The sequence below is a fragment of the Notamacropus eugenii genome, chromosome 6 (assembly GCF_028372415.1).
Source record: "Notamacropus eugenii isolate mMacEug1 chromosome 6, mMacEug1.pri_v2, whole genome shotgun sequence".
Classification (NCBI taxonomy): domain Eukaryota; kingdom Metazoa; phylum Chordata; class Mammalia; order Diprotodontia; family Macropodidae; genus Notamacropus; species Notamacropus eugenii.
This window is the reverse complement of record NC_092877.1, coordinates 352,986,385-353,011,006: the sequence shown is the minus strand read 5'-3', so window position 1 is coordinate 353,011,006 and position 24,622 is coordinate 352,986,385. Positions and strand designations below refer to the sequence as shown.

The window sequence follows — 24,622 nt, the reverse complement described above, 5'->3', positions numbered from 1 at the left end:
AAAAGCTGGTGCTTTTATTAAATTCATTTTACAGATGGGGCAAAGAGAAATTAAGGGGCTTGACAGTCCCACAATTAGCCTGAGGAGGGATTTGACCCCAAATCTTACTGACTTTGAGCCTAGCGTTCTATCTATCACTCCATGAGGCATTTCCTAAATAACGAACCCTTTTAGTTCTAAGTCAGTGGTATACCAGAAGGAGCATTGGCTCTGGGGTCAGAGGATTTGCATTCAAATCCTGTCTCTGATACTCACACCTTGGAAAAATATTTTCCTGTCCTGAGCCTCAGTTTCTTGATTTGTAAAACAATGGGGTTGGCCTAGATTGCCTTTGAGGTTCCTACTACTTCAGGATCTAGGATTCTAATGAAATACAAAATTTAAAAATACATAAACATACCCCCAAATAAAGGAGCCTCGGAATTGAATTATGAAGTGTTTTTTATTATTAATTTAGATTCTTTTGAACATTTATCATCAAAAGGGAAAGCTTTCATTTTTGTCCCACATACTTATCAGGGAAATGAAACCTTTCCGTTGACTTGAAGTGTTTTGACAGGCTGTCAGGAAATGAGAAAGAGAAAGACCTCTAGGGGGAAATGAGCACACCAGACAAATGAAATTTTTCATGTTATTGCCTGATAATAGGGTAGATTTGGGGCGGGCTGTTTGTGGTCCCCTCGCTATAGCAGGCGCTGCCTGCTGCCAGTAAATAACCATGAGCTTGGCCAATGGCTTTGCTAATCTTCGAAGGATGATGCCTCCAGAGGCTTTATTGCCTTTTATGGAATCTTGGCATTTGTTGTAATCTTGAGAGACACTTTGTCCAAATCCTTCGAGAGCCTCGTCATACCCCATACCCACCATGAAATCCCAAATTGCAAATCATACCTGTCGTGACTTCAAAGGAAAACCCTTTGGCTCTCAGGGTTTCAAGAAATAGCCAACAGGTTTCCAATTATTTGTGGCTCAGAAAACCCCTTTTAGCAAATAAGGCAAGAAAGTGCAGCAAGGGATTTTGGGAGGGGTCGTTGGAGAGTTTCCATTCCCATTGAGAACCCTGTTCTAGCCCAAAGAGGGCCAATTCTCTGGCTTCTGAGAGTATAACAGAATGCTCCTGCCAAGAGCTGAATGGAAACATTAATAAAATGATTACATTTAATATGTAGATAAAGCTTTAAATTTTCCCAAGTTCTCTATGTTATCTCATTTGATCCTCATAATAACCTTATGAGGAAGAGATCAAATTCTCTCCATGTTATAGATGAGGAAATTGAGGTAGGGGGCAGTGAAGTAACTTGTACAGGGTCACACAGATAGTAGGTGTCCAAGGTTGGATTAGAACTCAGACCTTCTTGATTCTAGGCCCAGCATGCCATCTATCATCTTGTCTAGCTAACTCTATATAGCCCCAGCTCTTTTGATCAGTCTTCATTTGCAATAGGTTCACAGTCTGTCACCATCCTGGATGTGTTCCCTTTGACAATGTCATGATATAACAAAGAATTCTTAAGATTTAAGATAATTTCAAGTCTTCTGTGACTAGGACCAAGCCCATCCTTTTCCACTCTGCTTTTCTGCTACTCTTCATGATCTCATCTACTTTACCGTCTCTACTGAACTTGTCCAAAAGGAAGTTGGTTTTTTTTGGGGGGGGGTGCAATTCTCTGCTGGATTGAGAAGTCACAAAACTTCCACTACAGAGGCCACAGCCACTTGTGCTCTGAGAAGGGTGAAAGGCTTTGTTTAGCTGACCTACAGCCTCCCAAGGGATTTTGCGAGCAGCCAACAGACATCGACAGCTGCTGGTCACTGCTGAGCATGTCATTGCTAGAAGAATGGTAACATATACCTAAAGGAGACACAATTTAGAACCTGGGTCCTGGGCGTGAAGCAGGATAGGTCACAGGGATTTAAGTTGAAATACTTGAGCTGTTGCTTCTCCTTAGTAGTTTAAAGAAACCACATTTGTTTTAACAGGAGATGAATTTTTACGCCATCCCAGTGTTTTCCATTATACCCTAGTAAAATTCTCCTATAGGCTAAGTTTGAAGGAAGAAAGACATTTGAAATACAGAATATGGCGGCCTTTATAGCTTCTTTTCCTCCAAAGAGACTGAGATCTGTCATTGCCCTGAGAGACCCATCATGAAGACTGAAAAGTTTGTGTTTTCCTGACTCAATTTCAATTATGATGGGACCTTATTCTGATTTAATACTAGGCCTGGGGAGGCTAAATGTGTGTTTTCAGGACCAGCTTTTAAGGCAGGAAAGTGGCAGCATTTCACGACGCATGGAAGATTAGGTTGTAGCTCCGTCTCTAATACATAATGGTTGTACAGCCCTAAGAAAGAAATAGCATCTCTGGGCCTCACTGAGGACAATGAACTCTGAGGCCCATGATTTAATGATGATGACTTCCAAGGTCCCTATCAGCTTTTGGTTGTCTCCAGCAAACAACAGAGAGTACAAGTTCTAGGTCTCAGTTTCTTCACTTGTAAAAAGGGAGGGAGTGATGCTATTTGTGAAGATGAAGTGTAAAATGAGGAGGGTTTACTGGATGAGTTAGTCCTAAGCTCCTTTCTGAGTCAAGCTCACCTCCAGTTCTCTGAATCCTGTCTAGATCACCTTAGGCACCCCCTCCTACATCGGGTCACTCCTAATGATCTCCGTTGTTGCCGATCTTAACGTCTTCCCCAAAGTTATTTTGTATTAACTTGGTAGTTATTTATCTGTGGTACATGTGGTACTCTCTGACGAGATTGGGAGTTGGTTCAGGGTTTTGTATCCACAGTGCTTAGAACAGTGGGTATTTAATAAATTCTTGTTTAATTGAACTGAATCCTGCCATCCTATAGAATTCCAGGATTGCAGTCAGGTAGACTCCTCTTCCGAGTTCAAATCTGGCCTCAGACACTAGATGGGCAAGTCACTAAACCCTTTTTACCTCAGTTTCCCCATCTGTAAAACAAGCTGGAAAAGGACATGGCAAAGCACTCCAGTATCTTTGCCAAGAAAATCCCACAAAGAGTCAGACATGACTGAAAAATGACTAAATAGCAACAACATGAAGCCTGTAAAGAAAGTTGAATGTCTTGCCCAAGGTTATTTAGTGAGCAGTCAGCCTGCCTCTTCAAAGATTTCTAGTGCCATGAAAAACTGTTGGGGAGAAGCTGCTCTACTGGACTCCATTGGCCCCAGATTTTCTGGATGACCTTCGACCCACATCGAAACACAATATCCCCAAGCCCAGTTGCTATTCATGATGGTAAACAATGCTGGAGACATCCAAGACTGTGTAATTAGTGCCTAGGCAATCAGCCTCAGGAGACAGAAGAAGCGGAGGCAAAAAGTCTACTCTTTTGCATGCTTTGGTGAAGGTGGTGGATCTCATCCCTCTATTGGGATACTGCGAGAGTTATTATTAGCAGCTTCTCAGTTTGCAACATAAAGCCAAGAGAGGGTCACTGAATTTCAGCTGACCCCTCCAATATACAACATGCTTTTGGCATCATATGGAAGCTGCTCACACCCTATCTCTCCTCTATGAAAAGTAATTTGATAATAAGGCCCTTTGCAATGAGACTTTATATAATACTAGGGATGCTTGACTCTGACTATTTTAAGTTGGGAGACGACAGAAGACAATGCATTCATAATTTAGTGTAAACTGAATATGAAAAGAAAGGGAAAAAACTGCCAAGATTGCTTGCCATAAATATGAATGATAAATGAAATGGAAATGTTTTTCAATACTGTGAGGACAGAGCAAAAGCTAGATTTAGAGGAAAGAAAAGACAAGCCAGAAATGTTTAAAGAATTTTTCTAAATAAGCAATCAAATATTATGGGTGATTTTAAAAATACACATGGATATCTTAAAAATATATTACCCCAGTTTGAGTATAACCCTATGAATAACAAGAACAACACGTATAAAACATTCAAATGTTAGCACACTATGTTTTGCATATATTGTCTCATTTGAGACAACAACAAGTGTGAGGTCAGTGCTAATCATGGTGCCCAGTGATTTCTGAAGAACCCTAAAAGGAGGTCAATGGAGGGACACATGCCTGGCAGACATCAGTGAGCTACAGTGCGTTCCAAGAGAAGACATGAGCAAAAGGTAACATGACAGATATCTGGATGAATGGAGCCAAGAATGAGAAATAACAGATGGATAGCCTGGCTGGTGGTAGGAGTAGAAGTAGTAGTAGTAGTAGTAGTAGTAGTAGTAGTAGTGGTAGTAGTATCTTTATATACTATGTTAAAGTTTGCAAAATACTTGACAAATATTATCTCATTTGATCCTCACAACAACCTTGAGAAGTAGCTGTTATTACAACCCTCAATTTGCAGATTAGGAAATTGAGAGAGATGGATGTCAAGTGACTTGCCCAGGATCACACAGCTACTAAGTATGTAAGGCCAGATGTGAGCTCAGGTCTTCTTGATTCCAAGTCTAGTGTTCTATCCTCTGGTATCCATAAGATGAGGAAGAAAGGAGGGTGGGGGGGGAAGAAGAAAGAAATCTAGTTAAGAAAGAAAGAAAGAAAGAAAGAAAGAAAGAAAGAAAGAAAGAAAGAAAGAAAGAAAGGAAGGAAGGAAGGAAGGAAGGAAGGAAGGAAGGAAGGAAGGAAGGAAGGAAGGAAGGAAGGAAGGAAGGAAGGAAGGAAGGAAAGAAGGAAGGAAGAAAAGAAAGAAAGAAAGAAAGAAAGAAAGAAAGAAAGAAAGAAAGAAAGAAAGAAAGAAAGAAAGAAAGAAAGAAAGAAAGGAAGGAAGAAAAGAAAGAAAGAAAGAAAGAAAGGAAGGAAGGAAGGAAGGAAGGAAGGAAGGAAGGAAGGAAAGAAGGAAGGAAGGAAGGAAGGGTTTGAGAGAGATGGAAGGAAGGAAGGAAGGAAGGAAGGAAGGAAGGAAGGAAGGAAAGAAGGAAGGAAGGAAGGAAGGAAGGAAGGAAGGAAGGAAGGGTTTGAGAGAGATGGAAGGAAGGAAGGAAGGAAGGAAGGAAGGAAGGAAGGAAGGAAGGAAGGAAGGAAGGAAGGAAGGAAAAACACTAAGGTGTTTTTAGATGGTCTCTGGAATTTTGGGCAGATTCTCTTTGAAGGCTATACAGGAGGACATAGCTAAGAGTCACAAAGAATGATAAGGTCATACTGCACTTTGTTGTATGGCAGAACATAGCCACATTAATGACATCCATGGATTCACTGAAGTCCTAATTAAGTATCCTATGATTATTTTTTTTTATTTCTCCCTCTTGCTTATGGAACTACCCTATATATAGCATACAAGTGCTTAATAAATGTGAACTGAATAAATATACTCTATAGTCAAAGACACAAGAGGACCTTCCCACTGAAAGTCCCAGAATGGGAGGTTTGCTTTGGTCCTGAAAGCAATGTAATGAAGAACTCATACCTTGAAATCATAGGTGGCATCAGGATTTTCATCACAGGCAATAACTTCTGGGGCCATCCAGTAGGGTGTGCCAATGAATGTATTTCTTCGACCTACTGTTCGGTCTAACTGGGCACTGACACCAAAATCCACTGGGTGAGGAAACAGAGACATACATATTAAGCATGAAATCTTACAATCCATTTGGGGACAAAAATAACATGGCAGTCTCAAGTTGGATACTTCATGGGAAAATAGCATTATGTTGTGTTCTTACTAGTTGAACACTTGCTTAGGTATGTAGCCTGACAGTAAAGGATATTCTAAATCTCTGCTTTGTCCTGGAAGCATCTTGCCAACAACTGAGGGGAGCAACCCTGAGTGCTTACATCAAAAGATGGCAGAAGAAACGCCCTACACTTAATTAGAGCATTTGTGAAGATTCAGTGTGTCCGAGTGAGCAGACCAGCCTTGTTGCCCCTTCCAGCTTACTAGACCCTCAATCCTGAACTTATGGTATGTATCCAAGTTCTGTACTACCTTTGACACATTCTGTGAAGCTGACCAAGTCTTTTCGCTTGTTAAAAGTACAAACCCTAAGGCTGTAATTTACAATGCATTTCAGATCTGCATCAGAAGAGGGAATTTTCATATTGAGAGTTCCTCCCATTGATGGAATCACAGACATAGACAAAAAAACCAAAAATATCAATGTATTTTTTGGTTAGCAAACCCTTTCTGGGATCCAGATCAAACACAAACACAGAGACGTAACTGAAGTTCCACCCAGAAAATGCAGGATTACTTCCCAAAAGAGGCAGTGGTGGGAGCAACTGGTGCAGCAACAGGAACATAGGTATTGTATAAAAAGTAGCATCTTCTAGAAAATAATTCTGTGCTTATTTTCATAACTTCTGAAAATTCCTACAGATGCTTTAGGGGAAATGATAGTACAATATTTCTTTCACATCTCATAAAATATAAAAATGTATCATTCAATAAATTCTCTACATAGCATTTTGCCAACAGCCAATAAGTGTTTCTTAATAGTTTATCATGCACTGGGTGCTGTACTACATGCTGAGGATTTAAAGAAAAAAGTAAAACCAGTCCCTGACCTCATGTAGCTTATACTTTTATTGCAGAAGTATGTCCTAATGGAACTATATTATTTCTGTCTTCATATAACAAGTTTCCAACACAATTTCACAAATTGAAATAACTTAATAAATGTCAGTTGAAATGAATTGAAGATTAAAACAAACTCTTAAATTGAACATATCATGTTAACTTAAGGGAAATTGATTGAGAACAAAGATACTTTTGGAGACATCTCTACTAGAATCATAGAAAACTGGAGTTGGTTTTTAATTTGATTCCTTCATTCTATGATCAAGAAAATGAGGTGCAGAAAGGAGAAATCACTTGTGTAATAGGGTCACAGACTTACTCAAAGCACAACTGAGTCATCTGGACTTCCTGCCTTTGAGGCTAGGGCTCTTTCTATAGTACCACGATATGCCTCTGGGTATATCCAATAGCCTGGGCACAGAGCTTTTGTGTGTATGTGCTGTGAAAGTCAATTCAGCAAATTCACAAACATTTTTAACCATCTTCTGGGTCCAGGGCACTGTCCTAGGTCCTGGAGACACAATGGAAAAATGGATGTGGCTCCTTTTTTCAAGGGCCTTATTTTCCATGGAGGAAGAAGAGAGGAAAAGGAAGAGACTAGAGAGGGAATGGGATAAAATATGTACACAGATAACTACCTACAATCTAACTGGAGAAGGAAAAAAACACTAACAATTAAGGGGTTCAGGAAAGTCTTCTTGTAAAAGGTAACACCTGAACCCGAAGGAAGCTACAGATTTTTCAAAGGTAAAAATGTGGAGAGAGAATGCATTTTAGGGATGGGACAGCCAGTGTGAGATGTAGTGATGCTACATTGACCCATCTATGGCCATGCTGTGCCCACCAGTGTTTCATAACTGTGTGTTTATTGTATTCCTACACTCTTGCTGTGTATATGTATGTGGGGGGGATTAGGGGAGACAGGGGAGTGGGAGATACCCAGTACCTAGCACAGTGCCTTACCCATTAGATGATCAAGGAATATTGATTGAGTTGAATTGAAAGGCATGGAAAACAGATGGTTTCTGGGATATAAGATTTAATCCACAGAACGGCCTTGGAAAAACTGTTCTAATGGACAATAGGTAAAGGAATGCTTATAGGCAGACAATAGGAAAATAGTCCCAAGATGTACTGGCTAGTTGTATGACTCTGGGCATGGCATTCAACTATTCAATGCCCCCAGGTGATGCTCTAAGACTGAAGTTGGGGAGAAGGTAAAGAAATGAAAGAGAATAGGGATAGAGACTGGGATAAAGATAGGGACAGAGATTTGGATAGCAATAGAGATGGGATAAAAAAGATTAAGATATTCTCCAAAACACAAGGTTGGCAGGATGAAGTGATTGAAATGCTTTCTCACTCTATTCTTTGAAAGTTTCATTATCTCTTCCCAAAAGCAATATCAAAAATCTGCCTCCATCAACTGTCAGAGAGACAGGAGATCTGCTCATGTCTGGAACCAAGCATTCCTCTGGCAGGTGGTGTACAAGCCATAACGAAATCAACATTCATATGAAGACAAGGAGATAAAACAGATGAATTTGCAGCATCCGTGATTCTGAAAATGCCCAACTGGGAGTGATTTCAGTAGAAGAACTGGATTTAATTACAGCATGCTCCTGCTCCCACCAGGTGCAGGAAGTGTTCTCCAGTTCAGGGTCCCCTGAATGCAACACAGCCGACTTTCACACAAACCCATCTTCCCATCACTCCCTCAGCCTCCTCAAGTGGATGTCATTACACGATAGTTGGCAGCTCCTCCCCAGTTCAGAGGCAATTTTAGGCATTTTAAGCGTACAACTAACGGCCCTGATCAAATAAACAAAGAAAAATTGTCAATCCCACTTCTTTTCTTAGAACTGTGAACTCCAAGCCATGGGCCTCAAATTCACAATTGTTACAGAAAGAAACTCAGCTGTTGGCCTGACGTGACGTCTATCAAATTCCTTCTAGTTCCTGGGGTGGCTGAGACTGCTTTTCCTTGACTATTCTAAGAGTTTGAGCGCGATGACTCTTACCTAATTTTACTTCAGCATTCTCTGTCAGCAAGACATTCTGCCCTTTAATGTCACGGTGAATCACTTTGTGTTGATGCAGGTGACTCAGGCCCTGGAGAGATGAAGAGTCAGGAGGTTAATGGGAATGGAACCCCCTCCCCCAACATTACAAATAAATAATTTCCCCCTCCCCCTTTTCCCAATAAGCACACTATGAGCAAAAATAAAAATGTTTAAAAAAAAAAACCAGGCAGGCCAGATGTGCCCCATACAAATCTTTCATGTGCTCAGGATGATGTTTTAAATTATGGGGCAATCATAAAAGTGAACAGGATTTACTGCTTAGTAATATAACCTTTCTCTCACTGCCTGTGGGGAATATAGGTCAAGTTCAGATGAAACATTCTAGACACTGACTTCCTGTTTTGGTTAATTTACTCTTACCTGTTTGGGCTGCATGTTACTCTTTATTCTCTGAGGCACAGAATAGTACACAGAAAAGAGCACTTGATTCCAGCAAATCCAGGCTGAGCCTCCTCCTCCTCTTACTTCTATGATATTGGGAGAGTCACCATCTCCTTAGCACTGAGCTTTCTCAATAATCAAATGAGGTGTTTGGAGGAGATAACCTCAAAAGTCTAGCTCTAAATCCATCCGGTTATTTTCGGAGGTTTAGTTAGGTACAATGCAACCTTCAGAAATAAAGGAATACTTTTTTATAATTTCTGATTCAGATTAAATAATGATAAGAACATACATCAAGTACATCTGCATTACATTTGGGTGATGAAAAATAAATGAACAGAGGCTTCAAGGGGAGGCAACATGTTCAAGGTCACAAAGCTAGCAAGCCAAGGCCATTTTCTTTTCTCATGCTCTATCCCTCATCACGGTCAGTCAATAAAGATTAAGGGTCTACTGTATGCCACACACCATACTACGGTCTGTGAATACAAAAAGGCAAAAGAAAGCTCCTCAAGGTGCTTACAATCTAAGCAAATAACAATATACAAATGACATAAAGGATAAATAGGGAATAATTAAAAGAGGAAAGGCACTAGAATTAAGATTAGAAAAAGGCAAGGCAAAGTGAGATGAAGAGGAGAGGGGAGGAAAGTAGGGAGGGAGAGAGGAGACAGAAAAGGAAGGAGAAAGAGAAGGAAAGAGAAAGGAGGGGAGGGTTGAGAGGGTAGAGGAGCCAGGGTAAGGCGGGAAATTCTATTTCCATTGTTGGCATTTATTACTGTCATTTTTAGTGCTTCCTTTCATACATTACACTGTGTTTGTTATCTACAGAAGACAATTACTCAGTGACAATAAACTCAGAGGTGCTCCACTTCTCCATTGAATTACTCTGATTTTTAGTTCTTAGAGGCTAGAGACTCGTAAGGATATGGATTTCCTTTCTGATAGCCAGATGTCTTTCACTGATTTTTTTTCTGGCAACCCAGCTGCATACAAAGATATGAAATGTCATATATTAACTTTAGTTTGGAATCATCACCAGTCCCCAACATGCCACCCTTTTGACAGATATCAGGATGAGCCAATTTAGAATGCACACCACTGTCTGGTACACAGTTATATCTCACAATGGAAGATGTACTTTGTTAGGGCTCATCAGTTCAATAATCACTAACTCAAGCACTTTGTGATTACTATCAAACTTGTCAATGCATAAAATGTAACTTTTAAAGTGGGAGGGACTTTGTGCAAGTGTTTGGAATTTTTGCTCTTCCAGACATATCTTTAACCACTATGGAAAGCTCCCAGCATGGAAATTTCCTTCACTGATAGACTAGCAGCTCATTTATGAATATTTTGGTATATATGGGAATGGTTGTAGATTTAAAAAAAAAATGATGGTTGGAAGCTGTGCCAAGGGAACAAAGTTGGAAAATTAGACATTTTTACCACTCTCCCATACAACAAATGAGGCTATCTAATTACCTCAAAAATCTTCTTGTTCAAAATATTTAATAGTAGGGAGGAAATAAGCATTTATTAAGCACTTATGATACACCACGCATGCTAAGTGCTTTGCAAATATTATCTCGTTTAATCCCCACAATAATGGGAAATATTATATGCTAATATTATGTCCATTTCACAGTTGAAGAAACCGAGGGAGACAGAGGTTAAGTGAGTTGTCTAAGGTCACACTGCCAGTAAGTGTCTGAGGCCAGATTTGAACTCAGGTCTTCTTGATTCCAGGCCCAGAGCTCTTTCTACTAACCATGTAGCTACTTTTTGCAATTATTTTTCTGACAAGGTATCAGACCAATTATGAATATTAGTAGATAATCTTTTCAGGTCCTGGATGCAGCTGGGAGAGTAGATCAGAGTATGTGTAGGAAAATAGGTGATTTAGTTGGTATAGGGAATTCCTAGATGAGGAAACTACTTTCTACTAAAACATGTTGGCACCTTCTCTATAATTTACAGCCTTAAAAAGTTCCCTGAGGGATTAAGTGACTTGCTCAGGATGACCCAATCAGTATGTGTCAAAGGTGGGAAACTATACCATGTTGACTGGCTCTCTGGAAATAAGCGATAAGATCGACTTATCATGGCTACTTCCTGGGGCTGTTGTGAGGCCTGAATGAGCCAATGTATGAGCAGTGCTTTGGAAACTGTCCAACACTATCAATGAATGTCAGGTATAATCATAAATTAAGACCCAGACAGGTTTCCTATCATCTTTGTCCTGTTTAGAATCCTACTCACTCCTATTGGAGCGAAGCTTCTCAGATGCCATCATCACTAACAGAATTAGCAGCCCTAAAGACTGGGAACATCTGCCATCCATGTCCCCTCTCCCCAAGTTGTCTCTTGCTTATAGCATCATGAAGTAGGAGCATGCCACCATGTGACGTACCCGCAAGATCTCTCGGCAGATGTATGCGATCCACTCCTCTTTCAACGTGTTGCCTTTTGTATTCTTGATCAGATCTGTGACAGAGCCTGCACCGCAGAATTCCATCACCAGCTGGCAAAGAAAAGATGCAAAGGCACAATTAGTATAATTAGGGTATGAAGGATTCGTGGGCTTGGTTGAGCACGATGGAAGACCCTTCAGCCCTCCACCTTGGGGTGCCATTTTTGAGAGGAAAAGCGATCATTAGACAATGTGGACCAGAGTGATCATTAGACAATGTGTACTAGCTTCTAAAGTGGAAGGAGTTACTAGCTAAAAATAGAGTGAGGAGGGAAATTTTTAAAATTTCCAACCTCAAAATTACCATCAGAAATGGAAGGTCATATTCATTGCCCAAACAGGAAAAGGAGGCAGGCAGACTTCAAGGAGGTGGTCCATTGCTTGCAGCACCACATTCTTTCTGAAAATCTTAAGCTGGGTTCCATACCATTAGATAGGGGAAATCACTCCTTTGCATGGGGCCATGGTCCCCGGTCCCATCCCAAGTAACAAAAATACAAGGCATTTACTTTAGGTGGTTTTCAAGTGACATTGTGAGCTTTCTGGACAGGGACTATCTGTTTTTAATTAACTTCAGTACAAGTTCCCAGGAGGTTGGATACACCAAATAAATTCAATAAACAATAAACCCTTATTTAGCACCTTTCATCCCCAAAGCTCCAAGCTCTATAAATATCAGCTCATTACACTTTCCAACAACTTTGCGGAGAAGGCATGAGGCACGATCCTTACTTTAAAAAGGGCAAAAAGGAGACAGGACAAGATGAAAATTGCCAAGTCTGAACTTTTCTCTTCATTGCCACATATAGAATGACCTCCCTTTCCCCAGTCTTCTCTCTATCCCTTTGAACAAATTCCATGGTAAAAACTTTATACAATATCTTTTCCAAATAAGGGAAAGTGTTGGGTAAAATTTAGCCCAACATAACCAGAAACTAATCCCTGACCTCCTAGGATGGACAGACTGAAAGAAGTTTGGCCAAAATGATGTCTGTTAATTCATGTTGACCTCTTTAATTGATAGGTTCCTGACTGCTGGCAATGCGCAGAGGTAGAATCTATTGGCCGGTGACCAGGGAAGATCTTTGGAACTTTGACACCATCAGTCTTTCTACAAGAATTTATTAAATGCCAAGTTTTTGTATTCCCCAGGCTTAGCACCATTTTCTGTTGCCTGATTTTTAGAAAATTATGTGCCAAGGATGGGGATCAATTTTGGGAATCCAAAACCAAAAAAATGATAACTGTGAGGGGGGGGCATTATGAGCAGCATTGTGATCAGATCATAGGATCAAAGAGCTGAAGCTGGAACAGAACTAAGGGGCCATTGAGTCTAACCCCTTCTTTTTACAGATTTGGAAACTGAGGTGCAGGGAGGTTAAGGTCACAAAGGTATTAGATCACAGCTCTAGAGAGGCAAAGAAGCTGGGTGGTCAACTAGTGCCACCCCTTCATTTTACAGATGAGGAAACTGAGGCTCAATTTGGTTAAAGGAATTACTCAAGACTGGGAGGAGCAGGGGAAGAATAAGGAAAAACTTCATGTCTAATGCCATTGATTTCTGACATTTTCTACCCGCACGTTCAGCTCTAGCTAAAGTCAGCTGCGTTCTTTTCATCTTCCTATGGAACAAAATGATCAATAAATTATGTAATAGCCATAAAACCCCACCAATCCAAAACACCTTGTTTGCTGGTGATTGGTGACCCCAGTCACACAGCAGTCCTGATAATTATCATGCAACTCACACAGTGGGAAGCTTCTCTCACTACAGGTACCTGATTCCATGAGCAAACAGAATCAAGTTGCCTAACGCAACTGAATTAAGTCAACAAGAAAATGTCTACTAAAGAATGGATCAGCCAATCAATAAACATTTATTAAGACAGTACCCCAAAATATAATATTTTAAATTGACTTCATAGAGGATCTTTCCCCATTTATTTTTTTCTTCTTTTCTTTTGATAGAGAGATTATAGCTTGTCTAGACACTTGAATATAATAGGTAATCAATAAATGTCTCCTGCTCTGTACTCATGCAATAAATTATTATAATAAAATATTCAATAAATGTCTCTTGCCCTACGCCCCACACTCAGTCACCTACTAGAGACACAGAGGGCTCAAAAGCTTCCTTCCCTCCTTCCCTCCTTCCTTCCTTCCTTCCTTCCTTCCTTCCTTCCTTCCTTCCTTCCTTCCTTCCTTCCTTCCTTCCTTCCTTCCTTCCTTCCTTCCTTCCTTCTTTCCTCTTCCTTACCTTTAAATAAAACAGTGATGTGGTTCCCTGTGTCTCATTTGAGATTGTAGCTTCTCTAGCAGAGAGAAGCTATAATCAACCCTGAAACCTGTTTTTGCTCAGTCTAGAATGTGACCAGTAGGGTACCTCGTTTGGTCTCCTGGGTCTTCAGAAGCTATTCAGACTTGTAATTCCTCTTAACAACACCATAGTCCTAGGCACCAGCACATTTTGTGGCTTTCTAATTTCAGGGTAATTAGTACACTTCACAGTCCCTGACATCTCAATGACAGAATTATCCAGTAGAGGAGAGTCCAAGTGAGCCTCTTCGTCCCTGAAAGGCAGGGGAAACATGCGGACAATGCTATGTGTCAGAAGCTCGCCGCCTTTCTGAGAGATCTTAATCTTTATTGAAAGAACTCCCATTTTTGATTTCCGTATTGCGACCTGAGCAGTTGATAAAAGACAGTCACTTGGCCATTATCAGGAGCTGGTGCTAAACAAGTGTTTATCTCAGCAACAAGTCTGATAGAATTCTCCGAGGTTATAATTCAATCAGACACTGGAAACATCGCTTAGTTGCTGTGACATGGAAAACACTCTAGTTTCACCCAAAAAAGTCATCTTGGGATATTTGATTTAGTTTCAAGGCAAGGGACAAACCCCTCAGATTTCTGGATGGTCTGAGTGGATGCAAAATATGGCTACATTATGTACTCCAGGGTGGTACAATAGAAAGAGGGATGGATTGTAGAAGGACCCAAAAGTTCAAATCCAATTCTGCCATTTAATATCAGTGTGACCTTGGGCAACTAATATATCCTCTCTGAGAGTATTCATTAGTATGTAAAATGAGGGGGTTGCGCTAGATGTGACCTTTAATATAGATGCCTTTTAGATTTAGAGCCATATTCAATTTGGTTCCCAAAATGTTAGAAAGGACATTGATGCCCTAGAGCACATAGGATCATAAGTTTGTTATGGTTGTTGTTTGCCATCAAATACCAATAAAAACAAGCTGGGATGGAAGGAGTAGGATAGGAAGACTCATTGCCATGAAATTATTTTAATACAATTTGTCTATTCATCTCATTGACAAAGTAGCTACTGAAGAGCTCTGAGTGTAAAAGCCACAGTTAAATGCAACAAGAATTTATTATATGCTAAGGCACTTTCCTAGGCACCAAGGACACAAAGTCACAAATGGTGACAGTGCTTCAAGAGGCTTACATTGTTGGGGGCCAAAACAATCTATCCACATCTAAGTAAATGAAAATATGCACAGCTTGGGGCTAGATAAATCGACCTAAGAATCATCTGCACAGAGATGAGAAATGAATCCATGGGAAATAATATAGAGGGAGTAAATAAGAGGGCCCAAAACAGAGCACTGGGGGATACTGGTTAGCCAGCAGAACCTGAATGGAGATGACCCAGCAAAGCAGACTGAGAAGAAGGTCTAATCTGTCTTAGGAGGGTGCTAGGTTATAATTCTCAAGGGAAGAGAGAAATTCAAAGGTAAGTGACTGAGAACAAGGATAAATGTTGTTCATTGGTCAAAGTCTAGATGAAAGAGACAAGAGAAAAAACAAAATGTGGAAAGGACACTTACCCAGAGTTGGTCATCCATTCCTGGGGGATTCTTTTTGATAAAAGCACCATAGTAAGTAGCAATATTTCTGTGATGAGAGTATTTCTTCAACATGTTAATTTCTTGTTTGATTTCCTCCTCTTCATCCTATATAGGATAAAGAAAATGGGCTATTAAAATATGTTGGATCTACCCAGTAGATTTCAGAATTATATCAACATCTCAATAGAACAGCAAATAGGTCTCTGTGTTTTGGTTTTTTTTAACTTCCTGGTGAGTAGATAAGCAAGCATAATGATTATGTTCCATTAGAAAAAAAAAGTTTTGAATGATTCTTGATTGGGAGTGTGAATGTTGAGAGAGAGAGTATTTCTGCACACATGGAAAACTGGCCCCCTCAGATCTGTAATGAGCAGGTCAGGTCCTGGGTGCAAGCAGCCTCAAACTAACCCTTTAAAACATTCAGTTGGTGAGGAGAACTTGAGGATATGAGACTGTTGGATGAGCAAAGAATAGTAAACAATTGAGCAATCAACAAGCATTTATTAGGGGCTTACTGTGTGCGCCTGACCCTAGGCTAATCTCTATTGAGTGCAAAGAAAGGCAAAGATAGTTGCTGGCCTCAAGTAGCTCACATGGAGCCAACATGTAGACAACGAGGTACATGCAAGTTATATATAGGATAGATGGAAGATGGCAGGGAGACGGACTGAGGCCGTTGGAAAGTTGTCTTAGGGGAAGAAATAGGCCAGGGTCCAGTCAAGGAGGAACTCACTTGGGATGTGACTTCTGGGGTTAGGAGAAGGTTGGTGGAAAGAACTCCTCCATGTGGTAGTTTCCAAATTCAACTAAGTACTCTTTCTAAGTCAGACAATCAAAAGCATTTATTAAGTGCTCATGGGGGTATAAAGGAACACAAAAAGAAGTTCACACACATTCTAATGGGGGAAGATAGCAAGATGAGGATGAGAGAGGGAGAGAGAGGGAGGGAGGGAGGAGAGAGAGAGAGAGAGAGAGAGAGAGAGAGAGAGAGAGAGAGAGAGAGAGAGAGAGAGATGGAGAGAGAGATATAGGTAGAAAAGATATATAGATGATAGAGAAGATATAGAGAAATGATAGAGAAGGTAGAGATAGTAGAGAAGATATATGATAGAGATAAGAGAGATAGATAATAAAGATGAATGATAGAGAAATGGAGGACAGATAAAATAGATCAATGGGTGATAGAAGACAGATTGATAGATGATAGAGAAAAAAGGTTATAGAGAACTTAGATATAGATGATAGAGGGAAGATTAGGTAGCTGATAGAGAAGAGAGAGATGATGGAGAAGACATAAATGGCAGAGAAGATAGAAAATGAGGTTATGTGATTTGGACAGGAAGATACAAATAGATAGATGATAGAGAAGGTAGAGATAGATGATACAAACAAGATGGAGAGATAGATTATAGAAAAGACAGATTACAGAAGATAGCTGATAAATAGACAGATAAAGTCAGATAGATAAATAACAAACAGACAGAGAGAGACACACTCATATAAGTGCAAAACTCAGCTAGTCCTCTCTGCTGAAGGACTATGTAGGCTCTCAGCACTCTCTAAATCTCATCACCCTCAGTCTGGTCACTCTGCCCTATTTAATGCTCTAGGAAATGAAAGAATGTGCTTCCAATCCACTTTATATTCTCACTTAGAAGGAAACAAGGAAGAAACTCTTACGTAATATTCACTCCTGGTCACTGGGAGGCCATTCATTCATATCAATGGCCATCCACTGACCAAGTATGGTACACGAGAGGCAGAGAACAGAACAGAGAAAGACAATAGAGAGGATGAACAACAGGTATGTTGGTCATGCCACTTTTGAAGAAGGAAGTTTTACTGAAGGGACTTCAGTGCTGAGTATGAAAGCCAGATCAGAGAGGATCCAGGAGCCTGTGGGTTATAAGGAAGTGCATGAACCAAATGGAAGCACTTCACTCCAGAAGTTGAATAGGAAAATGAGAGAAATGGGGCAGCAGATAAGAAGTGACAAGAATTAGAAATTAGCGGAGGACAAATTTCTATGATTTCATAATTAGTAGCTACTAGGCAGGTGTTTCAGGTAAGGAAACCAAAGCTAAGAGAGCTTATGTGATTTGGCCAAACTAAATCTCAGAGCCAGACTTTGTACCAGGTTTTCTTGACTCCAAGGTCAGCATTGAGTCCACTACTCCACATTACCTTAAATATTTGCATATCAATAATTGCTAAAGTCTGTGCCAGAAAATGAAGGGAAAAAAGAGGAATGTTTAAGTCCTATTTCACATATGAAGACATGTTATACGTACTTTTAAGATGGTAGTATTTTGATCTGAATAAATGACATATTTAATATGTGTAGAAAGTTGACTATGCTTGCTTATATGATATAAGAACACCAAATTTCTTTTTTCCCCCAGTGGGTGGGGGTGGGTGAGAGGAAGAAAAAAACAACAAATGTTTAATAATTACAAAATGAAAATATACTTTAAATGTATGAATTTTATAATAAACAAAATTCTCTGTTTAGTGTTCAAAGCTTCTCATAAAACTAGCACATATTTCTGGTCTTCTTACACCTTACTGCCCCCCTCCACATATTTTGATTCAGTGATACTGGCTTCCTTACTGTTCCATGCCTCAGCTCTGAGGATTTTCTCTGGCTTTCTTCCCTGTTGAGAATGCTCTCCTTCCTTATCTTTCCTTCATGACCTTCCTATCTTCTTCAAGTCCCAGATAAAATCCCACCTTCTATAGGAAGCCTTTCCCAACCTTTCTTAATTCTAGTGCCCTCCCCTCTTAATTATGTCCTATTTATTCGGCACGTAGCTTTTTTGTTTGATCATTATCTTCCTCATTAGACTATGAACTCCTTGAGGCAGATACTGTCTTCTTCCTCTTTTTCTATCCCCAGCACTTAACACAATGTCTGGCACATAGTAGACACTTAATAAAGCTCCTTTACTGACAGACTGCCTAATCATTTATGGTTATTCTTGGAAACTGATAATATTTGATAATAATATCATGTTGACATAGAGTGCTTTACAAAACTCTCTACCTACATACTGGATTTCATTTCATCTCATTAAATTGGAAGGATGGGTCTGATGACATCACTCTCCTACTCAAGATGTGTTGGTGGCTCCCTATCACTTCCAGGTAAAACATGGATTCTTTTGTTTGGCATTCAAAGTCCTTCACAATCAGGCTCCAGTCCACGTTTCCCAGCTTGTTCCACCTTATTTTCCTTCGAACACTTGAGGATCTAGTCAAAGAAATCTTCCTTCAGTTCCTCATGGGTCTCTCATACTCCATGTCCTATCTGAGAAGAGTCTTTGCACACAGTCTCTGGCAGGCCTGGAATCTACCCCCTCCCCACCTTTGCCTCTTCTTTCAACCGTCAGAACAAGAGTGACCTTCTTCATGATTCCCTGGCTGCTCGAGTTGCCTCCTTCCCCCAAATTACCCTCTCGAAAAGACTTGGATCAGACTTCAGAATTTTCCTAATCATCCTGATAACAGAGTGTAAGGAAAGTCATGCAGGGGGCCCCTGATGTGCTTCTGTTCTATGGACCTGTTGTTATCCCCTATAGACTATGAACTCCTTGGAAGTAATTGTTCCTTTCCTTTTGTCTTTGTACTCCTCTTGCCTAACACAGTTCCTGGCACACAGTGGGCATCTAACAAGTGGTTGGTGATTAATTGAATAAGAGCTTTAATTAATAGGATGTTTTATTGTATTGAGCTGAATGAAACAGATCTTGCAACTACCACTACAACTCCTGCTTCTGGCTTCTGGCACCAAGCAAAACAACCCAGCCCTCTTCAACATGGCAGCCTTTCAAATACTTGAAGAGAGTTCTCAAACCTCCCCTCTACTTCCCTCCCCCAAGTCTAAGCATGCTTTCAACTGATTTTCATATAGCAGAGTTTCAGGGTCCTCCTGCACTGACTTTCCCTATCCAAATTCAGGCCATGTCATCACATCGTATCTGTCTTTTCTCAAAAGCACACTAACTCTCTGGAATTTGGAATATGATTGGAGGGTCCTAATCTTATAATGGTCCAACAATCTCAGGATATGCTAACAAAGGCCACTTTCTATGGATGATGCTAGTGTCTCCTAAAAATATTTGTGTTTTTTTTTTTCATTTTTTTCTCTTGTTTGTCATTGCAATTAGTCTCCTGAAATGCTAGGAAACAACACAGCAAATTTTCCATTTCTCTAGGTTCTTTTGATGTAGGTCAAACATGGTAAGCGAAATAGACACAAGTTATTTCTAAGAATGTTTCACCTGGACCAGATTTCAGATAGCATCTAGTCCAAACACTCATTTTTTTTTACTGAGGAGAAACTGAGGTCCTGAGAGACAGACGTAGAGAAAAACAGAAAATTAAACAGACAGATAGACACAGAGAGAGAGAGAGAGAGAGAGAGATGCCAAACCCCACAAAGACTTTCTGAATTCCCCAAGCTTAGCCTTGAGAATGGTATAGTGGAATAAAGCATTAGACCTGTAGTCAAGAAGACTTGAATTCAAATCTAGCCTCAAACCATTACTAGGTGTGTGATCCTGGCCAAGTCACTTAAATTCTGTCTGCCTCAGTTTTCTCAACTTTAAAATGAGGATAAACAGGGTTACTGTGAGGATCAAGTGAGATAACGTTCGTAAAGTGATTCACACAGCACCTGACACATAATAAGTGCATAATAAATACCTGAACAAAAGAGAAATTATTTATTATTTGTTTACCATGTGTCCAGAACTGTGCTAAGTAAGCAAGAAAGACAATCCCTGACTTCAAGGAGCTTACATTCCAATGAGGGAAAACAGTACTTAAAAAGGAGATAGAAAGTGGAGGCAGGGTGGGGGAGTGAAGTGATGTTTTGGTAGCATGCTTTGGAGTGGGTAGTTAGAAAGTGAGGTGGGGTGCCTGGTCCTGAGCATGACAGAGAAAACTGAGCTATGAGGAGGACCCAGGGTGGTCTCAGGGGTGGAGACCAAGGCTCCTGTGAGGAAGAGGTGGAGATGGTGACCACGAGAGTGGGGTACCAGGGTGTGGTGATAATAGATTCCTCAAAGGTCACATTGTGACTAGAAGGGCCAGGGACAAGTATTTAAATCCCTGAACTCCAAACTCAAGAGCCAATGATTCTTCCACTAGCCCATTCCTGAACTCAGAATGGAGTGCCCAGATTTGCTGTATTACAACTTTTAATAATTTAAGATGAAGAAATCTGTCTCTTTTTCAGGAGAGAAACCTTCAGAACAGCCAGGCACTGGGGCTATTCATGGAAATGGCAAATTTAGCCAGAGGAGAGGGCAGGCTTCCCATCTGGGTACTGGCTGCTTCCTATGCATCCCATGTTCTGTCTCTCATCCTCAGGGACCTCTTGGCTCCCTGCCAGGCTCAGCCCAAGGGCCACCTGTTGCAAGGCCCTTTTCTGATTCTCTCCCCTTGGCACACTGTCTAGACACTTCAGTACCAACCAAGCCTTACTTTGATTCATACTTGTTTCGAAATGGGATTGTTCCACTAACTGAAGCTAAAATTACGTAAAAAATGGGATCGAGAAGGAAACGGCAAACCACTCTAGTATCTGTGCCAAGAAAACCCCCAAAGGGGTCATGAAGAGTTAGATACAACTGAAAAGTGACTGAACAAAAATCACCACAAAATAGGGATTGGTTCAGCCCAATGGTAAATGTTAGGACCATTTCAAGGGATTCATTATTTGCACTAATTGGGACCTAGCTGCACTGCAAACCTCAAAGTTCTGTTGTCCTTGATATTACATTTGTAATAACTTCTTTCCATCTCAAAACCTGCCTTTTTTCCAATCAAGGATGTGGTGGGGAACAGATTTTCCTGCCTTGGCCTTTTCCCAACAGCTGGCATGTGTGCCCTGCATTGGGCAATGGTCACACCAGCATAAGGAAAGGTCTCATGCCCTGAAGTCACTGGGACTGATCAGACTTCATCTATTCCACCTTTTCAGGAGTTTGAGCGACTTCACAAAGCACAGGAGACTCCTGGTAAATGATATTCCCTCTACCAAAGCAGATCCAATGTGCTGCAATTTATTATCTTAGAATTGGCTGGGGGTAAGTGATTTGTCAAGGTCACTCACAGGCAGAACTTGAACCTATAACCCCAATGCCATTCCCTATCTTCTATGACACACTGTCTGTTTTTATCTTATTTAGGAAAAAAAAGACCCTATGAGCCTGTGCATGCCACTCAGAGTAGGGCAGTTGATATCCCCACACATAGCACATAGCATTTTCCCACAAAGAAATATCTCTTGCCAAATTTCAAGAAACTAGTTAAGTTGTGATATAATTTCCCTTGATATCTCTTTGCTGGTCAGCCCCTGAAATATTAATCACAATTATGGGAATGTTAACTAAGTTTCTAGAGAGCTAGATTCATTAATTCTAATACATCTCAGTGTGAATGATGTGGTAGGGATTAATAAATACCTCAAAATAAGCGTGTAAGAATATTAAGATAACAATGAGGATAAGAATAATGTTTCTTATTTCCTAATGGGCAATGTTGGACTTTGCTTTGACTATGGATAATTTCCTCTTTTTCATATGGGGGAAGGAGGAAGGAAGAAAGGAAAAAGGGAAGGAGAAGAGAGAAAGAAAGGGAGGAAGGGAAGGTAGGAAGAAGAGAGAGAGGGAGAGAACGAGAATAAAGGCTTATTAATTGAAAAAAAGTAAAATAGAATATTGTTCCCCCCCAAATAAAAGAAAATATGTAAGTTCCCTAAGGGACTTTTAAATTTTTTGTCTTTGCATTCTTAATGTCTAAAATAGAACTTTGCCCATAACTAAAGAAGTACATGTCACCTCATCTAACACAAGGTAAGCTCCTTGAGGGTAGGGCCTTCCCCCCCCCCCCAGTATCTGGATCATAGAAGTTGATTAATAAATGCTTGCTGATTAACTGCAGGTTTATTGGATTGGATCAAGCATACCAACAGATGGGGAATCTGCCATTCATTCTTGTATTCAATGAGCCCCTAATGAAATAAGCACCACGTGGAATACTGAAGAAAAAAAAATTTTTTTTGAAGTACAGTTCCTGCCCTCAATGGGATTAAAATCTGATTATGAAGATCAGATTTTTTGATATGAAAACCGGAATTTGTCATCATGTTTAAAATTCTAAGCTTGGAAAAAGGAAAAACAAGATATCATTGGAAGAGGTGAAGGGAATCCAAGTGGGATGAAAAGTGGAATGGGATTCCTGGGGAAGGAGTGGGCTTCCTCTTTCTGGCCATCTTCCAGCAAAGGCTGATGACTGCTTCTCTGAGGTGGTATGATGTAAAAGCAAGCACCTTGACATATCTAGGATGGCTTGCTATACAGGTTCTTAGATCTGTTTTTCTAAAAGGAAAGCAACTTTTGAGGGGTCAACAATCATTTTAATCAAGCACCTGTATCATTCACTTCATTTGGGGGAAAAGTCAGCACTCTGAACTTCAGAGAAAATACAGAGAAATCAAAATCAACAGACAGGACTTTCAACTGTCTGACTGTAAGCAATACATACATCACAGATCAACAGACAGATAACTGTCTGGTAACTATGTACATAGTTACCAGAGAAAGAAGAACCAACATTTGGGTTTTCAAAGCCAGGGGTGTCCCAGAGTCTTGTCTGGCCAAACAAACACTTCAAAGAGCAAGCCCCAAAGTAAAACCTCATCTCAGAGTATTTATACATTTTTCAGAGCCAGAGGGCATCACAACCCTTGAGAACCAGTACCTCATTAACAGAAAGTGTGGGCCTTCCTATAAATCTCCCCTAATCAAACTCCCCTTAATGGGTAGGCCCATTAATGGTTGGGGAAGACCTTTAATCTCATTAGCATTATATGTGAACAAGATTCTTTTTCAGGTATGGCTTTAACAAGATATCTGCTGAGGCATCTTCCAAATATAAGCCTTTGTTTTCTGAATCAAAGCTATAAACAGGAGGAAATGATCTCTAAACTATTTAAAGCCTTTTTTGTTTTAAATGAGAAAAGAAGTGCTTAAAAAAAAGCAATGTTATAAACCTGCTAGAAGGAGACTAAAATATCTATAAGAGAATGATATAAAAGAAAAACAAAGGGAGAGGTGGGAGCCATGGAAGGGAAAATAAGGAAAATTAGAGAAATCAAAATAGGGAGTGAATAATGAACAGTGAACTTGGAGCAATGGAAGATGAACAGACTCAACCAAAAGAAGCCACAAAGCCCAGAAGTCAAGGAACCAAGGAACTCAGTTCTAATGCAAGATTGTTCCAGTGTGCTTTAAGACTCAGAGCAACATAAACTCAATGGCAATTTTCTCATCTTTATATGTACTACGTTATCACTATAATATAGTAATCATCATAGTTGATTATTTTTACCATATTTTATATATTTAAATGTAATTTTATGTCCAGTAAATATATATACTTAGATGTTTACTATATTATTACTATAATAATATATTATTAGATTACTGTGCTATTGGGAGAATTCAAGTTTGGGAATGTATTTTCAGCTACAAAGATGAAAGGCACTACAGAACGCTAAGCTATTATAAATCACATTAGGCCAAGACTGATGAAAATAAGCAGATACTTATATGTTCTAGTTTTGAGGTAAATACAAATCTTTTTCTGGACTTAACTGCGTCAGCATGTGTTAGTACCACTATCAAACACACAAGCACATACACACAGCTCTAAGCTTGCAAGCATTCTGAATATAGATATTCAGAGTAGGCTATTCTGTGTGTTAATATTTACAATGATACCAAGAATGTTTTTCTAAATCTAGGAATCTTTCTAATAATGAGAGTACCCCTAAAATGGTAGGATAAAATGTGTATTCAATTAAATCATCCCCCGATGGGGTCATGAAGAGTTGGAGATGACTTAAAAGCAACTACATAACACCAAACATGTCTGAGGCACTGGAATAAGCCTTGAGAATATAAAAAGGGCAAGAGACAGCCCCTGCCTTCAGGGAGCTCACAATCTAATGGAAGAGACAAACAAACAGATATATATATAAAGAAGCTACCTATGGGATAAATAGGAAACAATGAAAAGAAGGAAGACACTGGACTTAAGAGGGGTTGGGAAAGACTTTGCGTAGAAGATGGGATTTTAACTGAGGCTTAAAGAAAGCCATAGAGGTCAGCAGGTAGTGACAGGAAGGGACAGTATTCCAGGGATAGAGGCTGGCCAGAGAATATGCCCAGAGTCAAGAGAAGTATCTTATCTGAGGAACAACTAGGAGATGGGTGT

The 24,622-nt window shown here is 40.0% G+C and overlaps 1 protein-coding gene across 5 annotated transcripts in view; it reads right to left on the bottom strand.

Moving 5' to 3' along the window:
• Positions 1-24,622, bottom strand: part of TNIK (TRAF2 and NCK interacting kinase) — a 414,101-nt gene that overhangs the window by 156,972 nt on the left and 232,507 nt on the right. For all 5 annotated transcript variants that reach the window (XM_072618473.1, XM_072618475.1, XM_072618476.1 and 2 more), the window contains exons 4-7: positions 15,317-15,442; positions 11,409-11,519; positions 8,552-8,642; positions 5,421-5,551 (exon numbers count right to left, since the gene is read on the bottom strand). In XM_072618473.1, coding sequence (XP_072474574.1) covers positions 5,421-5,551; positions 8,552-8,642; positions 11,409-11,519; positions 15,317-15,442 — 459 coding nt within the window. The remainder of the gene's footprint in view (positions 1-5,420; positions 5,552-8,551; positions 8,643-11,408; positions 11,520-15,316; positions 15,443-24,622) is intronic.